General features: G+C 35.8%; 1 protein-coding gene across 4 annotated transcripts in view; it reads right to left on the reverse strand.

The window, feature by feature from the left end:
* The window catches only part of DOCK4 (dedicator of cytokinesis 4), a 223,140-nt gene that overhangs the window by 71,696 nt on the left and 137,664 nt on the right, over nucleotides 1-13,780 (reverse strand). For all 4 annotated transcript variants that reach the window (XM_058023697.1, XM_058023694.1, XM_058023696.1 and 1 more), the window contains exons 14-21: nucleotides 9,446-9,570; nucleotides 7,824-7,986; nucleotides 7,212-7,318; nucleotides 6,500-6,656; nucleotides 848-945; nucleotides 665-748; nucleotides 467-567; nucleotides 44-125 (exon numbers count right to left, since the gene is read on the reverse strand). In XM_058023697.1, the coding sequence (XP_057879680.1) occupies nucleotides 44-125; nucleotides 467-567; nucleotides 665-748; nucleotides 848-945; nucleotides 6,500-6,656; nucleotides 7,212-7,318; nucleotides 7,824-7,986; nucleotides 9,446-9,570 (917 nt within the window). The remainder of the gene's footprint in view (nucleotides 1-43; nucleotides 126-466; nucleotides 568-664; nucleotides 749-847; nucleotides 946-6,499; nucleotides 6,657-7,211; nucleotides 7,319-7,823; nucleotides 7,987-9,445; nucleotides 9,571-13,780) is intronic.

The raw sequence follows: 13,780 nt of genomic DNA on the forward strand, positions 1-13,780 counted from the left end.
ATGAATACATCATTCAAATATCTAATTCAATAATATTTATTACCTTTAGTACTTCCTGTATGTGATCATGAAGCTCCACCTCAGTGACTCGATCAATATGCCACTTCAGTACTTTTATAAGATCTCTATAATGGCACATCAGAAAGCATTACAACACAGAACTGGGAGAAGGGTTAACTTTGCACATAAAATGCAAACCAAAAGCTGTCATATGAGAAACACTGGCAAAATAAAAAATAGATCACTAGATTTCACTGATCACCACAGACTCAATAGTACACTTAGTTTTAAGTCTGCTGAAGAGCAGCACCTAATAGATCTCGGATGAATGGCCAATAATACCAGCACTAAGTAAACAGTAGAATGATTTTAACAAGCATACACTATTTCCTTAACCTAATGACTGATTCTTTTAGTATAGTAAAACTGTCAGTATTAAATCAGATAGAAAAAGTACAGACTTCACCTGTATGCAAGTGCTCCTGCAAAATGACTTTCAATGTAAGTGTCCATTACTGGCTTAAAGTGGTGAAACTTGCTGTCCTGCAGCAAATTTATTATATGAACCTAAATGTGAGAGAAAAAGGAAAAAAAAAAACACCTTTTTTTTTTGTTTTACTTGGCTTTTAGCTAGTGCTAAGTATGATCACAAAATGAAACTTACCAAGCAATCAAATACTTTTGATCCATATTTTTGAGAATTTTCATCTAAAATACCAAATAAAGTGTCTAGCGTATCTTGAAGAAACTTTATGGAGAGAATAAGAGTGTTATTAACAAGATGCTTCTGTGACATAGAAATACATTATTTCCTTCGTATCATCTAAAAGGATGAAAACATATATACCTTCACTATTTCTGAACCATCAATTTCTTTTAATTTTGAGAGGCAACCTGCAATTTTGTCTGGGTGGGTTCTCCACTTCAGAAGGTCAAGCATATCTCCTGCAAAAACAAAATGCAAGATTAAAGTTGGAAGCAAAGCAGTTTTTCATATTTTAAATTTTACTATTACAGTCCACTCAGCAAAATCTGGCATCATTAAAACAAAACACCTTCAAATTTGCTATAATATGATCTTTCCAAGAACACATTTTCATTCCATTCTGTAATTGCTCCACCAATACAAACATAAGAACATGGTACTGGGTCACTAAAATCACTCTCCTGTGGCCACTCTATCATGCAATCTCATCCAGATACTATCTTAAATAAAGCAGTTATTTGCCCTCTCTCATGCCATTGAAGGCTGCCTTCCAGAGGTACTCTCTGAAAGCCAGAAACAATCTCCTAATTGCTACCTTGACTGTATTTGAAGCACTCATGTTTCTACGGCCTTTTAGAACTCAAACATGATGCCTCTAAGATCCCACTTGATTAACAAGTAAAAAATCTCTTCTGGAAAATGAACTATTCTGAGCTAAAAAATACCTGAGTATGTCCAAACTTGCTCCAGTTTTAATTCCTTGTCCTTCAGCTTCCTTAACCAAAATGATAACTACATTATAGATAAGATTACATCATTTTCTACATCATTAGCAAGCTCATACATCTCTTGTAAACACCTGACATGTACATTCTAGAACTTGATTGTCTTTTAGATAGACATATTCATGTCACCAATATGATGCTTCTCCTGTTTAGCACTATTCAGCTCCCTGGATAAAGAAGAATCCCCAGGAGTCTCCACTAGGATATCCTGCCTTTTCCACCATTAGAGTCAATCTAATTTCTGCTCTTTCTTATTAATTATTTAAATCAAAGTTACAATACTTTGCTGTATCATAGTCCCTCTCAACTGATGAGACCTTTCAACAACATATTAGCAGAAAATTGTCTCAGATTTTAGTGAAGTCACTCTTATCTCCACATCCTTCCAGTCCTTTAAAACAGATAAATTCCAGAGATTTCTTCATATCTAGTAGTATTTTCCATCTGCTCAGGAAGGAAATTCCTTTCACTATAGTACAACTTTCTGCTTCCATTTTAACTTTTACTTGCCTGTTTGAAAATTCTTATTTCTAATCTATATGTTTTCTTATGTGCTGCATTGCTGAACTGCTGCATTTCCTCCTGACAGTAAATGAAAAAATTGGAAAAGTTCATTCTGGCATTATTTGTCTTTGATAAGCTCATCTTACAGCACATCTGAATTAGTTACATGTTGATTTTTTCATCCATGGTTTCTTGTAAATAAACCAGAAAATTCATCATGGATGGATGGCCCAATGACTATATCTGCCCTTCCACATATCTTAAATGTAAGTTCTACATTTAGTAGTCTTTGAACACATGCTATTGCTTCACAGAGGTACTAAAAAGCCCACTTTGCTATAAGATTGAGAATTTCTTGTTCCATACCATTCAATATCCTAAAATAGTTTTCCAAACTTGGCTTGGTTTTTCAGCAGTTTTTCCTTGCTGAACTCAAACACATCTGCAGAGCTCCTTTCAAGCTGTATTCAGTAAAAGCTACACATATTTTTGACTGTTAAATTAAATAAATTCCAAATCTCTTTTATATTCGAGTTTACTACTGCCACGCTTCACTGACCAGCTTTTCAGAAATTCTCAGTGCCTAGTGGTTTGAAGCAGAAAACCTTAATCACCATCCAACCCTTCCACCAGTTTAAGCTACAGTCCAGCTGATCACTGCCCTGCACTGTGTCAGAAGGAGCCAGGGTTTCTGAAGAGTTCTCAGTAGCTATTAAAGTAAGAAGTTAATAGCAAGTTTTCCTCTTGGTTCAGCATCTTTTTGGCTGCTTTCTACCACGGACTGTTTTCACACTCAAGTAATACTTGAACAACACCCATGTTTGTGTCATCTCTTTCCTGGTTTGCTCCAGGGAAGTTCCTCTATCCCACAAAAAAAGGAAGTAATAATTTTTACTTTATCAACACTAAAAAATCTCCACTTACATTCAGATTTTGCCATAGATGTTAATGGCAAATAACCAACATAAAATTCCACAAATATTTTGCTGCCTTAATTGCTTTTGATGGACACAGACTGTTTTGATGCATTTATGTGTTATATTTTTGCTTTACTTCAAGCTGTGTTGCATGGAAAAAAGACATCCTTGAATTGCACTGAATGTTGAAGAGTCCCACACATGTATCAGAGACACATCCCAAAGATCAAGGACAAAATAGAGCTCTTATTATTCTTTCTGGCAGGAACTTTTAAGGAACAAGATTTACAAATCCAGTGAACTACGTTTGTCTTTCAGATAATTAAATGTCCTTCCACACTTTAAGCCTCAGCTCAAGCTGACGAGTAGCAAGATTAGCTCAAGCTAAAAGTTCAGAGCAGGAAAAACACTTCTTTACAGGTTTGCTGGAGGAACTTGGTAGAAAATGGTTAACACTCAATATTAGGGATTTGTTGGGGGATTTAAAAAGAAAAAGAAAGCAAATGTAAGACACTCACTTCAAAGGATTTATTTCAAGGGAAGTGCTAAGGAGGAAAGACATTCTAAGATAACATTAGCAAATAGCCCAAGCATAAATGACATGAATAGAAAATCTGACGTGAATCACAAGGGGAACGGATAGCAGTGTGTAATGTAGTAAGAGACGTGAGAATATAAAACTGTTCCCAGAATAGGCCCACTAGGAAATCATAGTTTTGGAAAAGGGAAAAAGTCACTAGTGATGAGTAATTTTGCTGAAGAACAAAAATATTTCCAATGCATTATCTTCAAAATAATCAAGGTCTGTATATTTAAAACAGACTACACCTGACCTGTTATCCCTACCAAATAAAACACGTCCACTCTCAAAGCATGTAATTTAAATCCAAAGAGCTACATTTAATTAAAAGTTTAGAATCATGAGTTTAAGGAAGTGGTTTGGGATGATTTTCCATCTCTCTCACATAAGTCCTGAGACATCAGAAATTGACTTGTTATGACACTACTACACTTCAGGAGGAAAAGACTGAATTTCAGAACTGGCAGTCAGCATGTCTCTTCCAACAGGCTGCTTCTGTGGTCACCAACACTTCCTCCATAACTAGAGTTATTTGGAAAGCTGCCCAGTGCTATTTGTGTTTTATTGATTCACTGTTTTTTTGTTTTTTTTTTTTAATGCAGCTAGAAGGATTTCACCTCCGCCATGCTGTATGGTGTGTTTGTTGCTCTGCTGCTGAACAGCTGCTGACCAGGGATGGCCCAATCAGTTCTGAGAAACAAGTGGATGCCAACAGCTAAAATATTCAGACTTACTGGAAGGACCCCGACTCTCTTGCAGCCAACAATCCCTGCTATATGTCAAACACAAAGACTGTTTTGGTAACTACTCAGTAGAAAAATACTGTGCTCTCAATCACTCTTTTGGGGTTTTATAGAGTAATGAAAAATAACTACCCATCTAAGAATATAATAGAAAAAAGCTAGTATACTTTTTGCTAATATTAACTGATTAGCTATCCAGGATCAAAAGGAAAAGAGAAGGAAAAACTAAATAGCAGAAAGATTAGATAAGGACGCGTTCTCAGCCATGATGAACGCACAGACTCCCCTGGTTAGAAGGTCTCTAAAAATCGTTTGGAAATAATCCTAATAACCCCTCCAAAGTGCCCAGGGTAAGGAAGTTATGGATCCCAACAACTAGGAGTCAGCCTCCATCCCCCAGTCCCCATAATTTTAATATGCATGAGAGCTGATGGCATGTGGGAACAATCAATGAGAGAATGACAGCTGAGTAAAATTTCCCAGCAAGTGAGTAAAGCTGCAGCCTAATTCAGTCACACCCTTTACAAGTCTGGGTTTGGGGTCCTTCCCCACCCCATAGCCAGACAACAGAATAATTTTTAAATCATTTTCAGACTGAACATTGTTGTTTGTAAACAACGGGTGAATCTCTGAGACATTCAGAAAAAATCTCCAAACTTAAAAACAAATTAAAAAATAACCAGCAATTTTCAAAAATACCAATACAAATGCTTACTAAAAAAATTAAATACACAGATCTTTTTAATCCTGTGGTTTTTAATACATAAGCTACATTCTCTCAGGGATAACTGAAGTAATGCTCACATGACCAAATATCCACATGCTTTGCTCTATGTTCATTTTCTGAGCATGCAATAGATTTTGGCAAATTTTTGTTTAAAAGAATGGGGATTTGGAAACTCACCAAGATGAACTTCCCAAAGAAGATCCTTGGAGAAAATATGAGCCTGTCTATTGAAAATATTTCCACCCTCTGAAGTACTGCTGAAATAATTGTTAACTCTTTCAGAGCTGAAAAGGGGATCAATATTATTCAGATATTCTACACCCTCTTACTCAGAATATGGTTAAAAATAGGAGGAAATTTTACGCCCTATGTCACACATCTACTTAAAATAAGTACAAAATAACTTCTGTACTGTACATAAAAATTATTACTAGAACCCCAGACAACAGGGAACTATTTATCAGTGAGACACTTGTAAGTTCCAGGCAGCACTTTTATGCATGTGTAAGTACCAGTAGATTAATGTAATTTCCTAAATCAAGGCCTTTAACTGAAGCAAATTTAGTCTCTGATTCCCTATTAGCTACCTTTGGGAAAATCTTTCATTGAGTAACTTCATTACTAAGGTAACTGCTATGAAAATACAAAATGGGTGTGTGCAAGGAAACAAGCCACTTACTGCTTGCACACAGTTCTATTTTGGACACTTGGTATTAAAGGGTGAAAATTAAGAGCACTATTTCAACTTAAAAAGCTGCTCTAGTTTTTGTTGAACATCTTTAACCAATTTGCAGGCAGTTAGCAATTCTACCATCATACACACAAGATGAATAAAGTCACAGATATTCACACACAAGAGAGATCAAAGAATCAATGTATAATTGTGGGTCTATCAAAGAATGGTCAGAAACACATTACCAAGCAAATACACAATATTTAGAAATTTTTGGAAAACTGTTCCACAGTTTTTTTGTTTTAGTTACTGGTAGATCAGTTATGGAAGGTAAACAAGAACCTCAAAAACTTAATACATAACACTGGTTAAAAACTTTACACAGAGCACTGGTAGAGTGTGTAAACACATGTATTTAAATCTGCTGCTCCTTATAGCCAGTGTATAAACTGTTTTAAGTAATAATAAATGTTTGTTGGCTTGAAGAGAAACAAAAAAGCAATATATGCCTAATTAGAAACAAACTGCTACAGCCTAAAGCTGACGATAAGTATTTCATAAAAAATCTACAACAAACAGATTAAGAGGTTTTATAAAGCAGCTGGGTTTTGATAGCTGATTCCAGAAGTGCTGCATTTGATTCCAATATCATGATCATCTAAAAAGCATTCTTGAACTACTTAAAAACAGTGGTTCATCATGATCCATTTGTTTCCATCTGGATATAAAAAATTATGAAGAAAACCAGTTCACAAAATAGAACATAAGCTATTTTTGAGTACATCCATGCTTGCTTGGCATGGAAAAGACTGACTATGACACTCATTTCAGCTCATCATGTTTTAAATAATCAACATATCCTACCATTTTGTGTGAGTTTGGTGGAGCAGAGAAAGGATGTAATCCAGAAGGACTCCTTAGTGGATTTTACTGCTTGGCTGTTGTTTCCTAGGGATATTCCCTTTGAAAAGGGGAGTTTGAGGTAGCGACCAGAATCCTGAAGGTTCGCATTTTCTTCACACTGTGGAAACAAACCAGTTAAAATAACTGTACTGCACAAAACAATTGACCAAATCTCTAAATTATATGAATCATTGTTTCTCTGTCAGAAACTGAAGAATTTCCAATTTGCCTGTTGCAACTTTGGTTTTAGAACATAGCATTCAAATTTAACAAATTTGCACAGGTTACATTAAATTAATAGCTACAAATTTTCATGTTGAAATCTAAACTTTATCTGGGAGCACATAAAATCTGCTGAACAAAGTGACAGTTCTCATATGTGGAAAGAGAATTCCACAAAATTAAAATAACTTACCGTTGTGAAATTCATTGTAACACAATGTGATATAATAGTAAGACTTAGGAAAACCAATGCACTGAAACACATACCTAGATTCAATTGCAGTTTATATCAGGAAGGTGAATATTAAACAATCAGCAATGGATATTTTAATGGTGACAAGATTATCATTTATTTGATAATCAATACAGACTTTCTCAACTTAATGTCTCTGGACATTTAAAGTAGGTTCCAGTGGAATCATTACTGCTATTGACTGCTAATTCAAATTACCTTGTGTACAATTAGTTCATGGGTGCCATCTGGCAGTGTCCTCCCATTTTCCTGCATCAGGGGCACGAAAGAAAAGCCAAACAACTTCTTCTCACCCTTTTCTTTTGCTGAAATGCATGTATAAATAGCAGCAGTTAATAGTATACTTTTTAGACAAAATAAATGTATAAATGCAACATAGGAAAGTACACTGGAGCTGCAGCTAGTCAGATGAAGATTATCTTGAATTGCTGTTCCAATTTGCACATCATCTCCTTTTTTATCTCACTTTAAATCAGAAGGAAGTATTCTGAAATAATTTAGTATACATTAATAACAAATAATGTAAGTCACCAAGTATGCAAGCTTAGCAACATATAGAAGTTTATCCTCCTCTGTGGAACCTTTCTTTCATGCCTTGGAATGCAGAATGTGGAACCAGTCAGCAGTTTTTACCTCAAAATCATCTCTAAAATGTTTCATAATGTTTTAAAGTTTTTAGAATTTTGTTAGCAAAAAAAGCATTACAGAGAAAGCTCATGCAGCTGTCTTTTCCCTGAGGTGTTATGGAAACTCATGTGCTGACTGCAGCCCTAATGGGGAGGGCCAGCAGAAGTCATGAGCAGCACTCACTGGAGCAGTGCCGGAATTCACAGCGGATGTGAGCGCCTCGGAACTTATCCACGGGAATGGGAAGCTTCAGCAGCTCAGCCCACCTGGGGCCGTTGTTGTGGTAAAGCACAAAAGAATGGTACTCGCTGGCTGGTGGCTCTCCAGAGCCAAATGAGATAAAATCCTAGTGAAGGAAAAACATGATTAAGGATAGATCAATTCACTGGTAAAATGACATCAAGGACTGCTCTTCCAAGGAAGACTATTTAATGTTTACATTCATAACATAAATGCCAAATGTGGTACCATGTTCAGTATCTTATAACCCTCAAAAAAGGCAGCACTGTTTTTTATACTTGCAATTAGAAAATTAGAAACAGCAAGAATCATTCACATAATTTAGAGCAGAAGTGTTTATCAGGGTGTACTGGGTGATCAGGGAGGTTTAAGCAACACACGTGTTGTGGATTCCCATGACACAACACAGTCCTGCCAATGTTATGCCCCAGCAACAAAGAATGGAACTGAGACCAGGATAGCCCAGCTCAAGATCTTCAATCATCTGAAATAAGCCTGTAACCCCAGCACTAACAGTGGTATGTCCCAGGATTAGAAAATAAATGTGGATTCTGTGATCAGGAGGAAGCAAAGTGTTGGCTGCCTTTACACCACCCATGATGGACTCCCCATAGCAAGGCAGACAAATGGATTTGTCTAAAGTCCTGACTTGGGGATATCTATTAATTCTCTGTGGGAAAGGTAAGGTGCAGCTTTTACAATTATAATCTCAATATCATGTTTATGTTTAACATACACACACACTTATGTTTATATATATAAAATGGGTCTACACTGGATGCCATGGATCAATAAGCACAATTTCACTTCAGATACAAAAGCACACAATTTGAGCCACGCTTTCTTCATTTTGTTACCCCACAAACCATGAAATCATGCAGAATATATGAAAATACTACTTCCAAATTTAAAACAAAACAAAAACCATATAGAAATATGTGAGGAAAAGTTTGAATGCGAACAGAAATCTTTCTGGTATAGTAAAATGTTGAGAAACAGTCATCTATTAATAATTAAAAGTTAAACCATTGCCTGTTTGTAAGCCATCACCAGCCTCATACAATAAAATTTGAAGATGAAAATGAATATTAATTTCTTTTTTTTACTGATACATGGTGCTGACTTCTGCAGCAAGAATCCCTAATTTATTAAAATCAGACACAAAATTCACAATTATCAAGAAGTTATTCTGTGTAACATAAAAAATTGCATATTTCTAAGAAGAATTTTTAGGAAATACAAAATTTTCCCAAACTTGATCTTGCTTCAGCATTTCCAACATTTTAATGGAATCATCAGTTGTTTAGTTGGCAATTTTACAGGTTTATCCCAATCATGTAATTCATCACAGAAATAAAACAAACATATATTAAGGTTTAATAATATAGACATTTTATAAATGTTTTAAGCAAAGTGGAAACACTTTGAATACCTAAAGACAGCAAATAAATATGTCCTTTCCAAAGCATTTTTGTATTCTTAAATCAGTGCCACAAAAGAAGATTTACACGTGAAAAAGTGTATCAAAATTAACTACAGCAAGGAAAAACATAAAACAAGGATACCTTTAAAATTTGACCACTGCTGTCCACCACATGCATTGTCACTTCCACATTTCTGGCCACACTTTTCCCTCCTTTCTCAAATTCTCCTCTTTCTACAGTGATATATAAATCATTCCTCATTTCACCTATTAAAAAAGCAAACACAGAACAATGTGTCCAAAATTCAGTCCAACTTGCTAAATTTTGCTTTCAGTACTTCAGTAGATTTTCATGATATCTTACAAAGGACAGTGCTGCACCCACAATTTATCCGCATTTCTGGATTTTAAACAATAATTGTTCTCATAAACCAAGAAAAGCAAAAGATCTTCATCCCTCTCAAAACCCAAAGATTATTTGCCGTACTAAACCAGTTCTAGGGGCTTCTACTCACCTGTTGAATCTGTTTGGTCTTTTCATTGGCTCCTCGAGCTATACTGCAGCCAGTGTCTAGCTCCACCTCACTTAATTCTTCTTCTAATCTAAGGCAATATTAATGTATTTCCTTTCATCTGTAATTGTCACACATCTCTGTTTAATTGATTACGACTTTTCTTCTGCTTAATCTTAACAGGAAATGTATTATTTTGCAAAAGGGAAAACCAAGAGCTGGTGTTCTTTCCATTAGAAGGGCAGTCTTCCCGGATTATGAGCATTACAATTTGTAATCCAAAAAAATCTCAATATATTTTACATTAATAGGGTGTTCCAAAGCTTTTGAGGGGAAAGTTTGCTTAGTTAGCTTATTTTTTGCTTGTTGGAAAGGCTTCTCAGAAATTAGACTCTTCATCAGGACATTTAAACTACAAATCCAATACAGACACCACCTAAGTACCATATGGTATGCACAAGGACTGCTAGCACATCTAAATTTAAATTCTTTGCACGTTCATGCAGTATCACACTAAGTAGTCTGTCAGAACACAAACAGATCATATGGACTAGATCAATAGTAATTTTATTTTAGCTTCAGTTGACACAAATTGCAAAGTTTGATGAAAAGAGGAAAGAGTGGTTGCAGTGGGGACCTGGCAGGGGTAAAAGCAGTACTGGTAGCGACTAAAGTGCCACAGTAGGGAAACCCCTGATCTGTTTAAAGATGCTGAACCTATTTGTGAAGAGTGCAAACAAATCCAACTCTTGAACAAAGTTACCAGAACTACTTTGAAGCAAATGGACATTCCTTGTGAAAGGCAGAACAATGAAGGATGAACAGCATCATAATTAGAAGAATTTTCTAAAATTCTTATTTCTGGACTTTGCTGAAACAGAAATTGAGATTATATGTTTTCATCTAGAGAAATGCAAGTTTAGTGAAAAGGGAATTTCATCTTTTAATAAGGCAGATTTTCACTCAGCACTGCTGAAAGTGTGATAGCTTGGTATATTTATAGGTGTGCCACTTGGAAGGCAACCATGGGATGTGTACTTGTATTGTGGGTAAAATTAATTATAATATATGTAACATAAATAATTAATGCATGTTCAATTTCTAGCTGCATTTTAATTTGCAAGTAGAATTTGACGTGTTTAAACTTTCCATAATACTCTCATGTTTCACATTCCTTACATTTTAATGCAACTCTCTAGTAATTTTTAAGTAACAGAAACAATGATCTTGCTATAGTTAATCTAATATTTTCATAATATTATTACATCACTGGATGCAAAATAATTAAATGATTCCTCCAAAGCACAATCTAAATGATAAAAAGATTTAAAGAAGAAATTGCCATATCACAGATGCCTCAAGACCCATGCCCACAAACAAGGGGGGATATCTGCCATTGTATTACTTTATTATCAGCAACCTGCTGAAACAATCATGGGCAGAGGCTAGAATACAGCTAGACAGAATCAACAGAACAAATACAAATAGTATTCACTTAAGAGTGTCTGAAGTCAAGGATGAAAGAACTGAATTACTAATAAGTGAGAGCAACCACCAGATCAGGCTCTGGTTCCCGGTGGGAAACAGGTTTAAAATAAGCAAAAGGTGATGGTTATTCAGGTGATGGCCTTGTAAGAAAAAGAAACCAAAAAAACCCAACACCAAACACAAAAGCAATCTCAAAACAAAACCCAAACACAAACCCAAAGCTTTCCAAAGGATGTTATGAATGTAAGTAACATAAAATGATGAAAGGAAAAGATGGAGAAATTGTGAAAAAAAAATCAGCTACAGGATATGAAAATGGCAATCATAAGGACTCAGGAAATCCCTTGAGTTGAAAATAGCTGGAGGCTGGGAGACCATCAGGGGGTAATTACCATACTCTTAGGTGCATACTCAGCTTTTACAAAAATGCCATTTTTCCACCTTCCTTAACAAAAATTCTCACTCCAAAAATTGAAATTGTCCGTTTAAATTAAGTTAGGGCATTAGTTTGTGGTTCCACTTCCCATAAAAAACATTCAAAATCCTCTATAAAGCATTCAAACATCAGCACATTGCTGAATATATCTATATTCCTTTAACTATCTTCCTTATTTAGGGTAACTATAATTACACATTTGATTATAATAATATGCATCATTTTTCTATGGGATCTTTGCCTTCACCAGTCAACCAGACAGATTAAATCAACTCCTTGTCACTGAGGTAGTCAATTACAACCATAAGTAGCACTGAAAGGCCAAGTCCAGCTGAATATCAGAGTTCTGAGGTAGACTTTGGTGAGTACAAAAGGTATCTTCAGCTGAACTTATCTGCATGACTGAAATAAATCTTACAGGTGTATGTGTACTGAGACTTTACAGCGTTACACTTCACCAAATGTGAGGAATCAACACAGAAATAGGAAGGGCACATTTCAAACAGCACAGTACATCAGATTTTAATTACTGGTTGAAACATACCTACAGAATTAAATCTCTATCAGACAGAGGCTTTAGATGAGATTTAACAAGCAACACACTAATTCCAGCCCATTTCTGTGTTGAGAAATACAGTGTCTCCTTCTCCAAGCTTGTCTCAGAGAAAACATCCAACGGCTGTTTTCAGCATGAAGTTTGGTACAGGAATAAGCAACTGAAAACAATATTAAAAAACGTGCTCAGCTTTTGAAGTGACAAACCTACCTCCACCTATAATGATACTGAGTGGTACAAAAGATCTAGAGCACTTGAAAGTATTTGTTTCAAAACAAAGGGCAGCTCATTTCTCCCTGCTCTGATGGAGCATTTCCATTCCCTGGCCCCTGTTATTACAGGTCACTTTCACCTGTCTGAATTTAGGGCATCCAGACTGTGAAATGAACACGCAGAGAGCAATACTCGGTCAGTAACATTCTTAGCCAGAGTCAAATCGCACATTAAATCAGCTTTGTCTAGGACTGTCAGCTTTCTGGGTAAGAAATGACTATCAAATAATGAATCACACACGTTTAAAATCAATAAACATTTTCTGTGAAGCTAAACCATCTAAGTCTCCTTAGAAGTCAAAGATACTTCATGTAGGTTATGAACTGAGTCAGCAGATGCTGGAGAAAAGCAAATTAAAGAAGCCTTTTGTAGCATTTCTGTGTTATTTGAATGATTTCACTGCTTAAAAAGCTGTTTATCTTGGTAAAGCTACTTTCCAGACATTATTTCAAGAAAAAAATGAGGTTAACATGTTACAACCAGCATAGGTAAGACAGAGGATTGTTGTATATTGGGTGTGAGATGGTAAACAACAAAGAAGACATTAAAAAGTTGGTGTTGATCCCTATGAGAGTGGGAAGTAATAAGCTGTTTTTGGAAAAAACAGAACTGTGAGGACCAAGGAGTGTATCTAGGGAAGTTGTTTGTTTATCTGACAATCATGCAATTGAATGTGTTGAAAAGGGTTATAGTCTGTCCTAATTACAGAAGTGACCCAATAAGCCCAACACTTTGGGACTTAGTTAGCACCCTATGATTTCACCTTTTCACCAAACGCAGGCTGACAAATTCCTACAAGAGCTTCTAGTATTAATTGAGGGTTAAAGCCATATGGAAACTGAATTTTCACAGAATTTAACAATGACAACAAAGGCAAGCTGCAGTGGTGTGAATACAGACATAACATGCACAAGTTTCAGTGCACATTCTGCATGGACAGCCACTCTGGCATGTGAATTTAATTGTAAATGAAATGTGTTGAATTGAAATGTCTGAGTTGCTAAATAGAAATTTGTACAGCACAGCACTGGCAGTACCTGCCTCATCATATGGTCCTGCCAATACATCGCAGTTTTAATCTGGCAAAATTGTCTTGAAAGGACTCTCCATGGGCTAAGAGAGGAAGAGCTCCAAACCCCTCCTGTCCCAGCTGTAGGGGCTTACCAGGTACATTATAGCTCAGAAATTCTGACCTATGAAGCAAAAGCTTCA

The sequence above is a fragment of the Melospiza georgiana genome, chromosome 4, assembly GCF_028018845.1.
Source record: "Melospiza georgiana isolate bMelGeo1 chromosome 4, bMelGeo1.pri, whole genome shotgun sequence".
Classification (NCBI taxonomy): domain Eukaryota; kingdom Metazoa; phylum Chordata; class Aves; order Passeriformes; family Passerellidae; genus Melospiza; species Melospiza georgiana.